The sequence below is a fragment of the Glycine soja genome, chromosome 6 (assembly GCF_004193775.1).
Source record: "Glycine soja cultivar W05 chromosome 6, ASM419377v2, whole genome shotgun sequence".
Classification (NCBI taxonomy): domain Eukaryota; kingdom Viridiplantae; phylum Streptophyta; class Magnoliopsida; order Fabales; family Fabaceae; genus Glycine; species Glycine soja.
In genome coordinates, this window is record NC_041007.1 from 34,967,976 (window position 1) to 34,985,311 (window position 17,336).

A 17,336-nucleotide genomic window follows, 5' to 3' on the forward strand; every position below is an offset into this window, starting at 1 on the left:
TTTATAAATTATATTTGTTTTATTTTTTGTCTTTATAATATTTTAGATAATATTTTTTTATTTTTTAAAGTAGTATCTAAAGTATTTTAAGGACTAAAAACAAAAGAAATATAATTTGTAAGGATTGAAAAAAAAAATATAAGGACGAATAGCAAAAAAATATTAAATTGTAAGGACTAACAAAATGTTTAAACTTATTTTTTAATTCTCAAATTTAAAAAACTATTTTTAGTTCATCAAATTAAAAGTTACATTTTTTAGTCCTCTAATTGCTGAAATGTCATTTTTAGTCTCTTAAAAAATTGCAAATTATTTATTTAAATTGTAAAAAAATTAGTCAGAAGAGCTTAGAAAAACAATTTATAAAAAATGAGAGAATAAAAAATAGAATTTATTATTTAAAAAAATACTCTAAAAATTGAGAAAGTAAAAACATATTTAATTAAAAAATAAAATATAAAGAAAGAAGCGAGGGTAGTATGGAGAATATACTATAATATCAGAGCCTTCAACAACAAATAACAATCATCATCCCATCTCCCCAACGGATAAAGAGAGAAGAAGAGAGTCCCTTCACTTACAGAGAGAAAAAAATGGCAGCATCAGTTTCATGCTCATGGCTAACTCTTCCGTCCCAAATGAGGAAACTTTCCCTCACATCCTCTTCTTCTTCTCTTTCCATCTCCAATTCTGCTTCTCTCAGTTTCTCCAGAAACCTCTCACACCCTCTCTTCTCACAAGGTACCTTTTTCACCCACCCCATTTCAAATGAGGTCTCTCCTTTCTCCCTTGTTTTCGCCACAAAACGCGAAAGATTTGATTTTGGTGGAGCTTTGAGTGATGGGTCTGTGTCGGGTGTGGTTTTCAGGTAACTGCTTGTCGCTGAGCACAGTGCAGAGGCGCGCGTCTGTGGTCTGCGAGGCTGCGCCGAAAAAGGTGGATTCGGCTGTGAAGAGAGCGCGCCAAGCCGAGAAGCGCCGCGTGTACAACAAAGCTCGGAAATCGGAGATTAAAACACGCACCAAGAAGGTAACCTTATGTTTCAATTGAATGGTTTTGAATTGGGTGGAGTAGTGTGGAGAGTGAAATAGAACCTAGGCGAGCGTGTTTCATTTTATTCCATCTTGCAATTTTTTTATGTTTGGGATGGAAATGAACTATGTGATGATGATAAAGTTAATTTTATAATGTTCTGTTATAAAATATCTGAACCATGAAGTGATAATTTTGAGTTTAATTTTCACACACTGAAGTCAATTTATTGGAAATTATCTTGTGTGTGATTTTTTGTAGTAATAATTATCACAAAAGTCAACAATCTTATCGAAATGGCAATGTATTATTGTTTAAAAAATTATTACATTGATACCCGTTTTTGCATTTCATTTCATTCAATTCTAGTCATCATTCTTAGATATACAAAAGACAATTTTAGGTCTTGTTTGAATAAATTTTGTAAATAAACACTTGTAGGAAAAAGGAAATAAGAAGGTAAAATGAATTAAGCTTCCCCATTAGCCTATGCACAAGTTAAAACCAACTTTTGGAAAAGCTAAATCAGAGAGCTTCTATAAATTAACTTTTGCATGAGCTATTTTTTATCTTTTTATTTTCTCTTACAAGTTTATTAAGATGGAACCATTTTGAGTATTACTTGTTGTGGCTGACCAATTGTATACCTTGTTCCACCTTAAGAATGCAAGTTAGGAAAAATTCATGTTTTAGTCTCAAAACCAGGGAGTTTCTATAGTCACTTTTATTTAGTTAAATTTTATGAAATTTGACTAAACTGTTAGTTTGATTATTGAGTTGTATTTTTGTTTTTTTATATGAGTAATGTTAGTTGCATGTAATGTGCAACTCAGGTGACTCGAATAGGGAAATGTGGACCATTTATGGTATGTAAGAAGAGGGGGAGAGAGAGAAGAAAAAATAGATGGCGATGATATGAAATATGACTGTAAGAGAGCTATGTGGGAGAATATGAGAAATGTTGTGTGGAAATAACATATTCTCTTCACTCTAACTTGTTGAACTTGGAACTTACTGCGGCTGTGAGATACTGTGTGTTGGGTTGGTTTAAGTTTGTATCTAGTTTTTCTTGTTTGGAGGCCTGGATTTTTGTTTTCAACCAAATTTTGTCTGCATGTTTTGGTAGATTTCTAGCATAGACTGAAAATGAATTAGTATACTTTTCTTCATTTTTTTCTATAAAAATTTAGTGATGTTCATATTAATTGAATGATTTGCTTTCATTGGAAAAAATTGTGATATCTTTTTCTTCCAGTGTCTAAAATTAAGTGGTTACAGGTATTATAGAATACCCCTCTCATCCCTAATACTTTATTTGTAATTTGTAACAACACAATGCTTGAAAAAACTTTTTGGTTTTCTATTGGCATGAAACTATTACTAGACTTTAGAGTGGAAGGTGTGATTGCTCTTATTTGTCCCTTCTTTAGGGTCACTTATTCTAGCAAAGTGTGGAATGTCTGCCTACAACCCATCTGTTCCACCTCTTGTGTGGGACTCAGCATCCTTCTTGTTTCTGAGGAACTTCCTAATTAAATATGTTGAAATTATAAGGAAAGGATGAGATAGAGGTGAGAAAAATAGAACTCTTATGTGATGTTAGTATGACAGCATGACGTGCATGATTTTTTTTTTTTTATCTATAGGAATTGAACACTGTACCATGGGGTTTACAACATGCACACACCTTGCTCAACCAACTGAGTTAGATCCCCTTGGTTGATGTGAATGATTTGAAACACTCTACTAATGTTCCTAGTTTGTGTTAGTATGACAGTATTCTAGGTCTAGGTCAATTACTAGTGTAATACAACTTACACAAGCTCAGTCCACTCTAACCTAATACAAGATTCCAAAAACAGTTAAGAAACCTGACATCTTAACAGATGATGTAACTGCAAGTGCTTAAAATTTAGTTGATTGTATGTTAAACTGCATCAAATGCTTCTGATCTTGCTCAGGGTATAAAATACTCTCAGAATACCACTCGTGATTCTTGTCGAAGTTCGTGTTAATACCTCTCCTCATATGTACAATCATCTCAACTTCTAGCTTTTATATAATATTATTTGCAGGGGGAATTTTAGTAACAATCTTTTAATAATGGTCTGCAGGTTTTGGAGGCTCTGGAAGTGCTTAAGAAGAAACAAGATGCGCAGGCCGAAGAAATCCTCTCCATTGAGAAGTTGATCGGAGAGGCATACTCGATAATTGACAAAGCTGTGAGAGTAGGCACACTGCACAGGAACACTGGAGCTAATCGCAAGTCTCGGCTTGCTCGAAGAAAGAAGGCAGTGGAGATCCATCATGGCTGGTATACCCCAACTCCTGAAGCCAGTGTCTGAAACTATCCACGTGCTAGTTTACATTGAGTAAAATGAAGTGCCAGTGAAGACTATCTGCAGATTTTTTCCACCTCTGTTCAAACATTGTATGTAGTCTTCTTTGGTGTTGGTTCAAATTGGTTTACAGTTCCAGACTTCATGTGTACTATCATCATGTAGAGCCATTGATTTTAACAGCATCTTCGTAATTAGCCTTTATTGTACTTTTTACCATATTGTTGTATAATGCAATGCCTCCTTAAACATAATGATACTTCCACTGTGGTGAAAATTTGATTGCTATTCTAATCTTGCTCATGATAGCAGGTGTATGTGATTGTCACACTTATATTTGCAGCTTTTGAGGTTTTAAGATTCTTCAGGTATAGCACCTTAGTAAAACCACCGGAAGAATATTTGATACTTTGGAATGGCTACGCAGGTTTTTCTCTGAATATAATGATATAAGCAAACTAACATTTAGATATTCTTCATATTTAGCTTATGAGTGCTAGTAACATTCTTCATATTTTGTTAAAATTTATAAAATTGTGAATGGAGCTTATTAAATAAAAAGTGAGACTTAGGTTGTATTTGGTAAGATATTTTAATTAGTTTATAGTTTTTTTATTAGTTTAGAAGCTTGTTTAACTATTTGGTAAAAAATTTATTTTAGTAATTTTTTAGCAGCTTTTAACATTTTAAAAAAAAATGCTACTTTAGTGTTTTTTAGTTTCTTGTTTTTTTATATTTTTTTCTTTTGATCCTTAATATATTTATTAATTTTTATTGTCATTTTTAAATAAAGCATGGTTTATAATTTTTTGTTGTCATTTTATATTTTACAGTTATTTTAGCAACTAATTTTACTGAATATTTAAAAGTTAATAAGTTAATTTTTCAGCTACTTGCTCTTCTTTATCTAGTTATGCTGAACATAATCTTAAAAAAATATGATTTTTTTAATAAAACTTGGCTAATAATAATGTTTTCAAAAGGGTGTTTGCATTTTTCATTAGCATACTAGTCATTGGATAAACATCATCTTGGTTCCATTGGTAGCATTTGATACTTAAAAATTTAAAACCAAATGAAACAAATAGACTGTTATGTTCCATTTTCTGTTTTCATTGCTTATATACTCTTAAATTTTAATAGAACTAAAATATAATCATTTTTGTAACCCGAAGTATGTCACTGGGTTCAATGTTTAATATATTAAACAACTCATTCCGTGGTTTGTTTCATTGTAGCTTGGTTAACAAATTTATCGTTGTAACCTTCTTAATGTACCAAACTGTGCTCTTAGTTTGTCGAAGTATCTTTTCACCACAACATTATTGGCTTTTGTTTATAAATTTGCATGCCATCATTTATCATAATTGAAAGAAAAAAAAGAAAAAAGAAAAAACTTCCCACGAAAGAATCCAAGATGAACAGAGCAAAAATCTATGTAAGTCGTACAAGGGGAATGTTCAACCAAGAAAGCGATGAAATTTTTTATTTCTTGAAGATCATTAAATAAAATGAAAATGGACCTTATGTAATTGGGCCTCCTTAATGCCCATCGGGCTTTTCAAAACTAAGCATCTTTAAGTAGGGGAAATTGCTTTGTGCATCCAGTATTTTTCTTGTGTGCTTAGCAATTTTTTAAAATTCTGAAACTAGCCCCTGCTAACTTCTTCTTCATTTTCCTTCTTCACACACCATTCATTTTGTTCTTTGCACTCATTCTCATGAGAGGTGCTCGTTCATTGTTGTGTATGTTTTGGTCGAGGCGCATTGGTTACGGTGGTTCATTGGCAAGTGATGGTTGTGGTAGTAGTTGGTGTGATGTGACGGTTAATGGAGGAGGTACGTTGATTTTCTTCTACAACTTCGATCTACTTTTATACAAATTTGTAATTCGTATGAAACTTACAGATTGATAATCCATAATCTATATATAACTTACGGATTAATAATCTGTATGTTTGTTACAGATTGACAATCCGTATGTTTGCTATGGATTGACAATCCGTAAGAATCATACATATTGACAATTCGTATGGTTCTTATGAATTGTCAATCCGTAACAAACATACGGATTGTCAATCCGTAAGTTTTATACAAATTGTCAATCCATAAGAACCTAATTTTTAAAAAAATTTTGTTTTATTTTTTTAATATAATTTTTTATTATTTAAATATTTTTAAAATACGTATAGTTTCATGATTTGTATTTTTTAGTTTTTATAGTTTGAAAGTGATATTTATTTTAAAATAATTTAGACTTTTATTTTATTTTAGTTGTTTATTTTTTTAAAAAATAATCTTTATTATTTTATGAATTACAATTAACTACAAAAATATTAGCAAATAATTTGTAAGTAATTTATCACAACATAATTTGTAATAAAAAAAAGAGTTGATATTTATAACTAATTTGTAGGTAATTATACCCAAAAAAATATAAACTCTTTTAGGGACTTACCTATTAGTCCTTGCTACAATATATACTATAGCAAGGACTAAAAGGTAAGTCCCTAAAAGAGTTTATATTTTTTTTGGTAGCTAGTATTAGATGAGTATTTAAATATTTATAATATTTGTGTAAATATTATTAAGTTAACTACTTTATGGAAGTAAAAATAAATAAATATATTGTGTCATATATTAGTTTATACAAGTCTAAATTTTAATATATATGTTTATCAATTTTAATGTATTATATTACTAAATGCAGTAAAAAAATTTAAAAATTGTGTAATAGTATATGTATGGTGTCATTAGGGGTTGTTTGTTTGTCATTAAATTTTTTTGAATGTTTTGTTAAGATGGACAAAGATCAGTGAATGCATGACAACATAATGTCTGAAGAAGTTGACATGAATGGAGAAAATGGAGAGGAACCTGGTGTCAATGAAGAAAATGGAGAGGAACCTGGTGTGTTTCAACATATTGATCGTTCTAATGCCTTAAATACTTCTAAGGTATTAGTATGATTTTGTTTTTTTTGTTAAAGTAAGTGAATGAATGTCCCTTAAAGACTAAACATGTATTATCCCTTTTGTAGGTGTTTGCTACACGTGATGATGTTTGCATTGGGCTCGCTCTATTGCGTATGATATTGATTTTGTGGCGGTAATTATGAGATCGGATACAAATACTGGAATTAGAGGAAGGACCTCATTTGTTTTAATTGGTTGTGAAAGGAGTGGAAAATATAGGGCTAGGAAGAAAGATTTGGTACGAACAGTTATTGGTAGTAGAAAATGTGGGTGTCTCTTTAAGCTGCGAGCGAAACCAGTGGTGGGAGGTGAAGGATGGAAGACTAAGTTAATGTGTGGGAGTCATAATCATGCATTGGCTAAGTCATTAATTGGACATCCATATGTTGATCGACTGACTAATGTTGGATCAAGTTGCCTCAGAATAATTAAGAAGGGGAGGTTGAATTAATTATTAATGTGTCTTGACTAATTAAAAATTATCCTTCTTAATATTACTATATTCAATTAGGCTTTTACTACTAAGTTAAGAAAGTAAAGAACAGAAACAATAACTTAACCAAAAGTAAAAGCGAAAATTAAAAGTACACGGCGAAAATTAAAGAGTGTAGGGAAGAAGAAGACAAACACAAGATTTATACTGGTTTGGCCACAACCCGTGCCTACATCTGTTGATGCGACTCTTCATGTTTAAATTTGAAAATCAAAACGTTTAGAAACTCTGGTAATCGATTACAAGTATTGTGTAATCGATTAGACAAGTTTGAAATGGTTTGAAAATGTTTTATCACTAGTTGTGACTCTTGAAATTTGAAATCTAACGTTTTAAAACATTGGTAATCGATTACATGCTCATGGTAATCAATTACAGCTTTGTAAATCAGTTTGAAAAACAATGTTGGCTACTGGTAATCGATTACTACCGTCTGGTAATCGGTTACCAGAGAGTAAAACTCTTTTAGTGTAAAATTCTTGTGCTACTCAATGTTTTGAAAAACTTTTTTAGTACTTATCTTGATAGAGTCTTCTCTTGATTTTTGAATCTTGATTCTTGAAACTTGATTATTCTTGAATCTTGATTCTTTGAAACTTGATTCTTGAAACTTTTTGACTCCTGATTCTTTGGAACTTGCTTAACTCTTGATTCTTTGACATCATCAAAATAATCTTGGAAGACATTGCTTCCACAACTAAGGATGAGAAAATTATTATTGGTGATATGACAAAGTCAATGGTCAAACCAAAAAATATTCTTCTAACATTAAAGGAGCACAATGCCAACAATTATACAACAATAAAGCAAGTATACATGCATACCGTTCTTCTATAAGAGACACTAATACTGAAATGCAACAACTAATGAAGCTTCTTGAATGGGATCTATTCATTTGCATAGATTGAAGGATGAAGATGTTGTACGTGATATATTTTGGAGTCATCCTGATGCAGTCAAATTATCCAATGTCTGTAATTTGGTATTTCTCTTAGATAGTAACTACAAAATAAACAAGTATAGGCTATTGTTACTTAACATTATTGGTGTGACACCAATAGAGATGACATTTTCAGATGCTTTTGCCTATTTGGAAGGAGAACATCCAAACAATGTTGTTTGGGCTCTAGAATGATTTTGAGGTATTTTTCTGAGACGTGTTGCACTCCCTGAAGTCATTGTTACTGACAGAGATTTAGCATTGATGAATGTAGTGAAAACTATTTTCCTTAAGTCTACCAATTTGTTGAGTCTGTTTCACATTGATAAGAATGTGAAGGCAGAATGTAAAAACCTTGTTGGTAAAAAAAATGCATAAGATTATGCCATGTAAGCCTAGTGGATTGTCCTTTTGAGCAAGAGTTTGATGGTTGCCTTATGAAGTTTGAAATTGTTTGCTCACCATGGCTAATGTTTGTTGACTATGTGAAGCAAACATGGTTGATTCCCCATAAAGAAATATTTGTTAAAACCTAGACAAATAAGGTGATGCATTTAGGAAACACAACAACTAATAGGTATAAAAATTGCAAATATATTTTGGTGTTAGGGTTTATGGTCTAATGGATAAAAATAATTGTTTTTGTTTACTTGTTTGCGTATTTCAAATGCAGGGTTGAGTCTACTCATTGGGCCTTAAAGAGACTATTGCAAAATAGCCTTAGAGACCTACATAGTATTTGGGAAGCCATGAACAACATGATCACGTTGTGACACATTGAAATTAAGGCATCTTTTGAGACAAGTACACATGTGGTTGGACATGTTTTTAAAGTTACCTTATACACGAAAATACTTGGCATGGTATCAAGGTATGCTTTAAACCAGATTGTTGTTGAGTTTGAGTGTGTACATTATGCTGGCAAAAACAGTTCTCATTGTGGATGTATAATGAGAACTACTCACGGTCTTCCATGTGCATGTGAGCTAGCTAGACATGTTATTGGTACCATACCACTTGACACAATATGTTTTGGCGGAAGCTAAGTTTTACAAACCAAAGGTTTATCTGAGCTCGAAGTTAGCATAACCGAAGAGATAGAAACCATATCCAAGCAATTTGAAGAGCTTGATGTATGTGGCAAAGTTACTCTAAAGAGTAAACTTCGGGAAGTTGCCTACCCTGATCAAAATTCTATGTGTGGTCCTCCAAAAAAAATGAAAACAAAATGTGCTTAAAAGAAACTGATGAGCAAACATCAAAGATCAACGAAGCGTGATTCATCTTACTGGGAGTATGTGGATGTATTGCATTCTATGCAAAATCACAATTCTTTAGTCAAACGAGCTGCAACATTATCTGAACAACCAAAACCAAGAAGGAACTTTCCCGTGTTGGATCAATTTCATTCGTGCATTCATGATTTCATTGAAAACATTATCGATGTCAAACCTGATGATAATTTTGAATATCGTGCAATTGCTGCCTTATTAGGCATAGATGAACATCCATGGTATTTGGTTCATATCCATATGCTTAAAGAACTTGAAAAATGGTCTGATGAGTATATCAACCTGCTTGGTGGCATAGACAGATTTAAGGAGTTAAAGCGGTCGCTACTTGTTGATGGATTATCCATGGAATATAAATTTCTTGTTACATTTTGATGGATTAATTTTGCTTTAAATAAATCTAATTAAAATTGCTATGTGCAGGTTACCATGGATAAGTGGATGAATATAACCAACATGGATTATGTGATTGCATCAATGTATAATGTATCCTTGTTTCTTTTTCTCTCCAACAAAGCATGACTTTTTTTCCTCTTAGAAGTCAACCACCAAGATATTGTTTTGTACATTGTGTTATATGTATCGGTCATATGTATGACAATCATGTTGTTTAGGTAAACTCATGATCATCCTATTTGCGTAATTTTTGTAATAAAATGTGTTGTGATAATTTGAATCTGTATGTGCCTATGCAACAAGTATTTCTAAGAGACACTTGTCCCTTAATTTCAACAGCTTTGTTATGCTCCACACATTGTCATTATCATGCAAAACAGTGGCCTACACCTTATATTAGTATAATGCAGCAGTATACCAATTTGATGAGGTTGACAACACACTTTGTTAATATAGGAGAAGAATGAACATTTAGTTATTGTTAAGGCAATGTTTATAACTTACATTCTTGTGGAATAATTATGGGGTTGTCATGTAATGTGGTAATTAACATGTGTTTCAATGGGTGTTCATATAATTATTTCTTTTACATATTCATCAATTGTGCAAATATTCAGATTAGAAAAAAAAGACAAAACATAAAAGGAAGAAATAATTATGGTTTTATGGTTTACAGGGTTTAAGGCTGACTTATTGTAGGGTTAAGGGTTTAGGGCTTACTTTGTTAATTGTAAGGTGTTTAGGGTTTAGGTCTTAAGGCTTAGTGCTTAGGGTTTATGGTTTACCTAGGGTAAGTGTTAGAGTTGATTTATTTTATTGGTAGGTTGTATGGGTTAGGGCTTACTGAATTTAGAGTTTGCTTAGTTAAGAATTAGTTGTTACGTTGTATGGGTTAGGGCTTACTGAATTTAGGGTTTAGGGTTTGCTTAGTTAAGAGTTAGTTGTTAGGGTTTAAGGTGTTAGTTAGTTTATGGTTTAGGGTTTATGGTTAATAGTCTAGGATTTTGGGTTAATTTTCATTCATGTGTTATGGTTTATGTTTTAGGGTTTATGGTCTATGGTCTAAGGTTTAGTTAGTTTATGGATTAGGGTTTAGGGTGTATGCTTTACTTATTTTAGGGTTTAGGGGTTAGTTAGTTTATGGTTTATGGTTTAGGCAATTAGGGTTTATGTATGCTATTCAACTGAGGATTGAGTGTTTTGGGTTTACTTATTTTAGGATTTAGGGTTTTGTTAGTGTAGGGTTTAGGGTTTATGGATTAAGGGTTTAGGATTTAATTATTTTACGAATTATGGTTTATCATATTCTAGTTAGGTCAAAAAGTTAATGTTCACATACTACATAAACGCAAATTAAAACATTAGTCATCCATATTTCCTATACAACTTAATCAATCCCAAGAATCTTCATGTGTTCGGTGTACGCCGCCTTTGTCTCGGCCGAACATAAGCATTTCGTTGCTCAGTGACAACCATAGCAATTCTCAGGCACTCCTCGATCAGAGTACATGCTTAAAGTTCCAACAGTAACCATCCTTACGTTGATCAAGTGTTCTACTATCCATTGGCAAGCATCCTACGACATTGACAACAGGGTAAAATGTAATTATTGAATGCTTGACTCATAAAATAACTCAGTGAATTCAAATTATATTATACCACTACATGTCGAGGCATGTCTACATCAACAGGTGCAAGTGAAGGTGATTCTGGCATAGTTGCTGCATCAACAGGCTGCTGAGGAGGATCTGGTATAATAAATGTATCATCATGCACCACAGGTGGATGTTTAGGAGGATCCCCAAGCTGTGCCAGACTCGTGAATGGGTGAGATATCATATAGAACCACTCCATGTAGTCTATTACACACTGTCCAGGAACAACTCAAATCTGATCCACAAGTGCAAGGTATTCAGAAAACTGCATCCATCTATTGTCAATCTCCTCTATAGATACAGATGGAGTAGCAAGGTGTGGAGGAATGGTCTGCACATAACCAAACTGTCGTACTACCCTCTCTGGTTGGTCTATCACAATACATGAACCCCATTTGATTTGTCCATAAAATAAGGAGATAAGCTTAAATTCTCTGAATGAACGGTGGTCACTATAAGGAATCCATAAGACAACATCTGGCATCAATCAATCCAATTACTTATGATACATCGACACTAATAATGCTTTCCCAAACTTCCATCGACAAGCATGTGGTTTCCTCTCATGATAATCCTCATTAGCAACACACGAAGCAATAGTATGGAAATGCTTGTAGATCCAATACTGCACCTATTTAAAAAAAAAATCTAATCAATAGTAAATATAAACTATAAAACTAATAATTGAAGTTACACGAAATTATAAATACCTGTAACAGTGTGATATATCCTGCAAGTTACTTGGAGGAATTCTTTGACACATCATTCAAATTGTCATACATATGGACCAATGTAGCCGCTCCTCATGAATAGCTTCCAGATTGATTGAGGTCACGAAATGCGTCCAAGAATACCACATGCACATGTGTGGAAATCTTGTTAGCAAACAATGTGCAACCAACTAGATGCAACAAATATACTCAAGCTTCTACGGTCCACTATCCCGCATCACATTTGCTACGATAAATGTCTTGTAGCACGGCTAGCCGAACATATGCCCATCTGGTTTGCAATGTCTCATTTTTTTCTTCTTGTGTACTGACTTCAAGCAACTTAACTATCAAGTCCACAACTTTGTCTACATCAAGAGCATCAAAGGTATGGAAGGCACCTATAATGGGCAGATGTAACAACGATGCTACATCATCAAGGGTGTAGTGACCTTTCCTATCGGAAGATGGAAACTACTAGTTTCCTTGTGCCACCTCTATGCAAAAGCAAATATAAATCCCCTCTCACTAGTGTCCAAGGAACATGGAATCAGAGGACTTAATCTTATGGTAGCCATTATGCCTTCAATCTCTAGTGCAGGCCTTCCAAATTTTTGAACTTTCTGTTAGACATGTGGCCTCAGAAATCTTAAGAAGGGGTGAATTAATTTCCCACTAACAAACTTTTAACCCCCCTTCTAAAAGAAGAGATAGGCTCAGAATGCAGAAGAAACAACAATCAATTTAATAATGTTCATTAAATATGCAAGACAAAATTGATTGCAATAAAATGAATGAGATAAGGGAAGAAAGAACGCAAACACAGTTTTATACTGGTTCGGCAAATTCCGTGCCTACGTCCAGTACTCAAGCAACCCACTTGAGATTTTCCACTCCCTTTGTAAAAATCCGTTTACAAAGTCTGAACTACACAGGAACAACCCATTACTTGTGTTCAAAATTCCTTACAACTTAAGAGACCCTCAGTCCCTTAATCAATCTCATTGAATAAGAAGAAAGAAGAGGAATTCTCTCTTTAAGAGAAGGATATTACAATTGAAGTCCATGGAGAAACTCTTAATGGATTTGCAAGTGTGTGCCCAAGAGTTTCTTTTGAGAGAGCATTTGGCAATGAAGTTCTCTTGGAATCTCTCTCATTTCCTTTTGAGAGGATAAGACATTTTGAACAAGCAAAACTCTCTCTCATTTAATTTTGTGTCCCAAGTCATCTATTTATAGGCCTTTGATGACTATTCAAAAATCTCTTGAACAGATGTGACTCACAGGAGTTATTTTCTGAAGAGTTATGACTTTTGGGAGTTATTTTCTAAATTTCTAAATTCTTGACTTGGATCAAACTTGAGAAGCGTTTATCTTTGGCATCATCAAAATCATGTATATATACATTCACACTTTCCTCCCATGAAAGGACAACTTCAACTCAGGACGTTCCTAAAAAAAATAAAAGTAATTACTTCAAGTTAAATGAAAAATAGTTAATCAAATATTATATAATTCAAGTAATAAGTACCTTTCCTGCCCAAACTGTGGTTGCCACATGATAAACATAATCTGTCAAAACTAATGAGTTAGGACCCACCTAAAAAATCCTGGGCATCAACACGTACATCATCAGTAACTGGCTCCTAAGGCTGCTCATGAATCTCGTTAGTTGGATGATCGACATGTTCAACATTCTCAGCAACAACTGCGTCTGCCCGTTGTCTACATGTAGATGTTGTCAGCCTTCAACATTGAGAGACTTCATCCGCATCACCACTAACTTGTGTCCTTAAGGCTCTTCCTATAACTCTGTCCGACGCAATCCTCTAATTGAAACCATAATCTATAAATTTAAACAGTAATAACAATTAATGTCATTGTTCAAATAATAATTGAGTTTCATAAACTAAGAAATTGAGTACTTTTATATATTCATAAACTATAAATTTAAACAGTAATAACAATTAATAAACTATTTAATAATTCATAAATAAATATTTTACTATTTTTTAAATAAATTTTTTAATACTTTTATATATTCATAAATCAATATAGAAATTCTTTTTTAAATTTATAGACTTCACATCATTAATTCTAGTAAACTAAAATATATGATCAAAATCTAAGTACAATTTTGTTTTTTTATTTCTAATAAATGACTATTTCATTTTTTATTACAAATTAGTATTTGAATAATTTGAAATATTTATAACCAAATGAAGAAATTTTAATTTTATACCTCCAAACACTATTTATATAAATATTTAATATTATTAGTGTAATAATATTTATACGACTATATCAATAAAAAAAATTCATATACAATATTAGATTTTCTTGTTTAACTATATTGTACAATATATACCTATAAATAATGGAATTTTTTATATTTTAAAAATTTATTAAAAAATATTTTAAATATTGAATATAATTAATTACTTATATTTTAAAAATAAATAAATAACAATAATGTTTACACATTCATTTTCAAATAAAAAAACTTAAATAATTTATTTATTGAATAAATTAATTATTAAAAGCCAAATAAAAAAACAAATCAAATTAATTAAATAAATAAATATTAAAAATATATAACAATATTTATTTATAAAATAATAAAATAACAACAAAATATTAATTTATTTTTAAATAATAAAAAAATCAATTATTATTTTATTAATTAATAAATTAAAAAAAAAATAATTATACAGACTGGAAATTTGTATTAATGCCAATGCATTCCATTTTCAATCAACTAGTGGAAAATACAGATACAAGGGACTCATGACGAAGGTGACAATGGTGGTAGGGACTGACGACAACATGCAAACAGAGGCACGAACGACGACAGCATGGCGAGAACAAGCACAAAACGAAGAAGAGGTGTCATACCCTAATTTTGTCTGGGGACACTTGCGGTCGGCTTTCGAACCTTCTTTGTTCCCTTTGGGACCCCAAAAAAGAGTGTTGTTGCGTAATCCGTAAAAGTTCCGCAACATTCTGGAAGTCAAAAAGAGCGTTGTTGTGTAATCTGTAAAGTTCCGAAACATTTTGAAAGTCAAAAAGAGCATTGTTGTGTAATCCATAAAGTTTCGGAACATTCTGGAAGTCAAAAATAGTATCATTGCGTAATCCGTAAAAGTTCTGCAATGTTTCAGAAAGAAATCAACAAAAAAAAACACAAAAATGGGTGTATTTAGTAAAAAGGGGTGTAAAATAACAATCTGGCCCACTTGGGCCTTCGTGAAGATTCCAAAAAGAGGGCGGTGGCTTCTGGTGGAAGCAACCTAGCTCGCTTGGGCGAGCTGGGCGGCAACCACCTCCTTCTTTTCTCCTATAAATAGGGGAAGAAGGGCAGAAGGAAGGGGTTCAGCCCTTCTGGTATTGAGGTATCATTCGAAATTAGTGAGAAAAATTATTTCCATGAAAAAAAATTCAACCTGAGGCGCTTCCGTAACACTTCTGAGACGTTTCCGTAAGCGATGTCGTAGAGATTCTTCATCGTTTTTTGTTCATTCTTCGTCGTTCTTCGGTCTTCAACCGGTAAGTTCTTGAAATCGAATCTTTCAATTCATTCTATGCACCCTTAGTGGTCCGTACTTGTTTTGTGTACTTTTACTTTCATTTCGTTTACTTTTCGTACCTCTTTTTTCCATTTTTTAACGAGTTTTAATCGATCATTTAAGCCGTTATCTCGCCTAATAAATGATAAAATGAATTTCAACCGATCATTTATGTTGTAATGTCGTTTAATCAATCTTCAAACAAAATCTAACCGGTCATTCACGCAGTAACCTCGGTTAAACAAAATAAAGGGGGCAAAATAATAATAAAATAATATAAAAAAATCAATCGGACGTTTTTTCTTTGGAAGTTTCCTTGAACGAATTGACTAATAACCAAAGTGAAACTAAGGCTAAAATCAACTCACAAATCAAACTTTTGTCCGCAAAAATCACTTGAAACTGTTTTAAGGTCCAACACCTTAAATGATCCTCTTCGTTGTTATTGGTTAAAATGGACCATTCAAAGCATAAAACCAACAGATAAACTTTACCATTTTTTTCAAGAACTACGTAGGTCTGAGTTCCTCATCGCAATTGAGGATACGTAGGAGCAAAAGCCCCACTTTTTTCGACCACCCTAAGAGATCGTTAATGGTTCAACGCCTTAACGTTTCTCTCCTTTCAAAAACCAAGAGATCGTTAATGGTCCAACACCTTAACGTTTCTCTTCTTTCAAAAAACCAAGAGATCGTTAATGGTGCAACGCCTTAACGTTTCTCTCCCTTTCAAAAATCAAAAGATCGTTTAATGGTCCAACACCTTAAACGACTTTTGTTCGGTTAAAATATATCTTGCAAAAAAAGATAAAAACAACTTAGCCAATGTTTAGTTCTAAAGAACTACGTAGGTTTGATTTCCTCATCGCTATTGAGGATACGTAGGAGCAAGGGAAAACACCTTTGTCGACCACAAAAAGATAAAAAATGTAAAAAGCATAAAAATACAAAAAAAAAACATAAAAAAGGAAAAAATAAAAACAGTTTGAAGTCATGATATTGCACATTTAATTAAAAGGTTGTCGTCCCTTGTGACGGACGCGTGGGGTGCTAATACCTTCCCCGTGCGTAAAAACAACTCCCGAACCTTTCACGATTAAAGTTCGTAGACCACACATTCCGGTTTTTTTGACGTTTTCCTCGAATAAACGTTGGTGGTGACTACGCACGTTTTCCTTTCTTAGAAGATGCACTCATGAGCCTTGCTTCGCCCTCCCGCCGAAGGGTAGGTTGCGACAGTTGGCGACTCCACTAGGAACTGTTTTTAGAGAGTTAGGCCTATTAATCTTTTGTGCAAATGTCATGACTTCCCTTTCGTCGGTTTCCTTTTACTTCCTTTATGTTCTTGTACGAATCTTTGATGCTTTTAAGTGTGTTTTAAATGTATGCATGAGGTAGATATTTATTCATTTGATGCACACAAACACCAACACCTTTTTTCCACACACGGTGAATTGAAAAGGGGCCCTATACCCGGGTCCATGGGAACATAAGGAGTGGAGGTGAATCTGTGGTCATGCTGGGTCTCCGACTTGCTTGATAACAGTGAACCCCCATCTAGAGTTTTTCTCTTTGATAACATATTGTTCCTGGTAGTCCCTACTACCGCAATATGCTTGTCGAATGGGATGATACCTCCAGAAACCATCAAGAGAGATATGACCACCTTGGGGAATGTTACTAAAAGCCTTTAGCTCCCCCAAGTTAGGTTCCCAGTAGGGCACAAAGCAAACACGCTATGTGTTTTTTTTAACACTATCATACATACCCTCTAAATGTCATATGCGTCTCTATTGTATGTTCATTTGATGGTATTTCCATGCTTGTGCATCCCCCGTCACGTTTGCATTATATGTTGGTCCCATCATTTGTCACGAGAAGCTGGAAGATTCGAATCACCTTCTTAAGTACATACATGGGGCACTGTGCTGCCCAAATG

At 33.1% G+C, this 17,336-nt stretch overlaps 1 protein-coding gene across 1 annotated transcript; it reads left to right on the forward strand.

The window, feature by feature from the left end:
- The first annotated feature begins 528 nt into the window (after positions 1-528).
- LOC114416827 (30S ribosomal protein S20, chloroplastic-like) lies at positions 529-3,705 on the forward strand. Its single transcript, XM_028381853.1, has 3 exons — positions 529-741; positions 869-1,029; positions 3,147-3,705. The coding sequence occupies exons 1-3, from the start codon at positions 594-596 to the stop codon at positions 3,375-3,377; spliced, it is 540 nt and encodes a 179-aa protein (XP_028237654.1). The 5' UTR covers positions 529-593; the 3' UTR covers positions 3,378-3,705.
- The last annotated feature ends 13,631 nt before the right edge of the window (positions 3,706-17,336 follow it).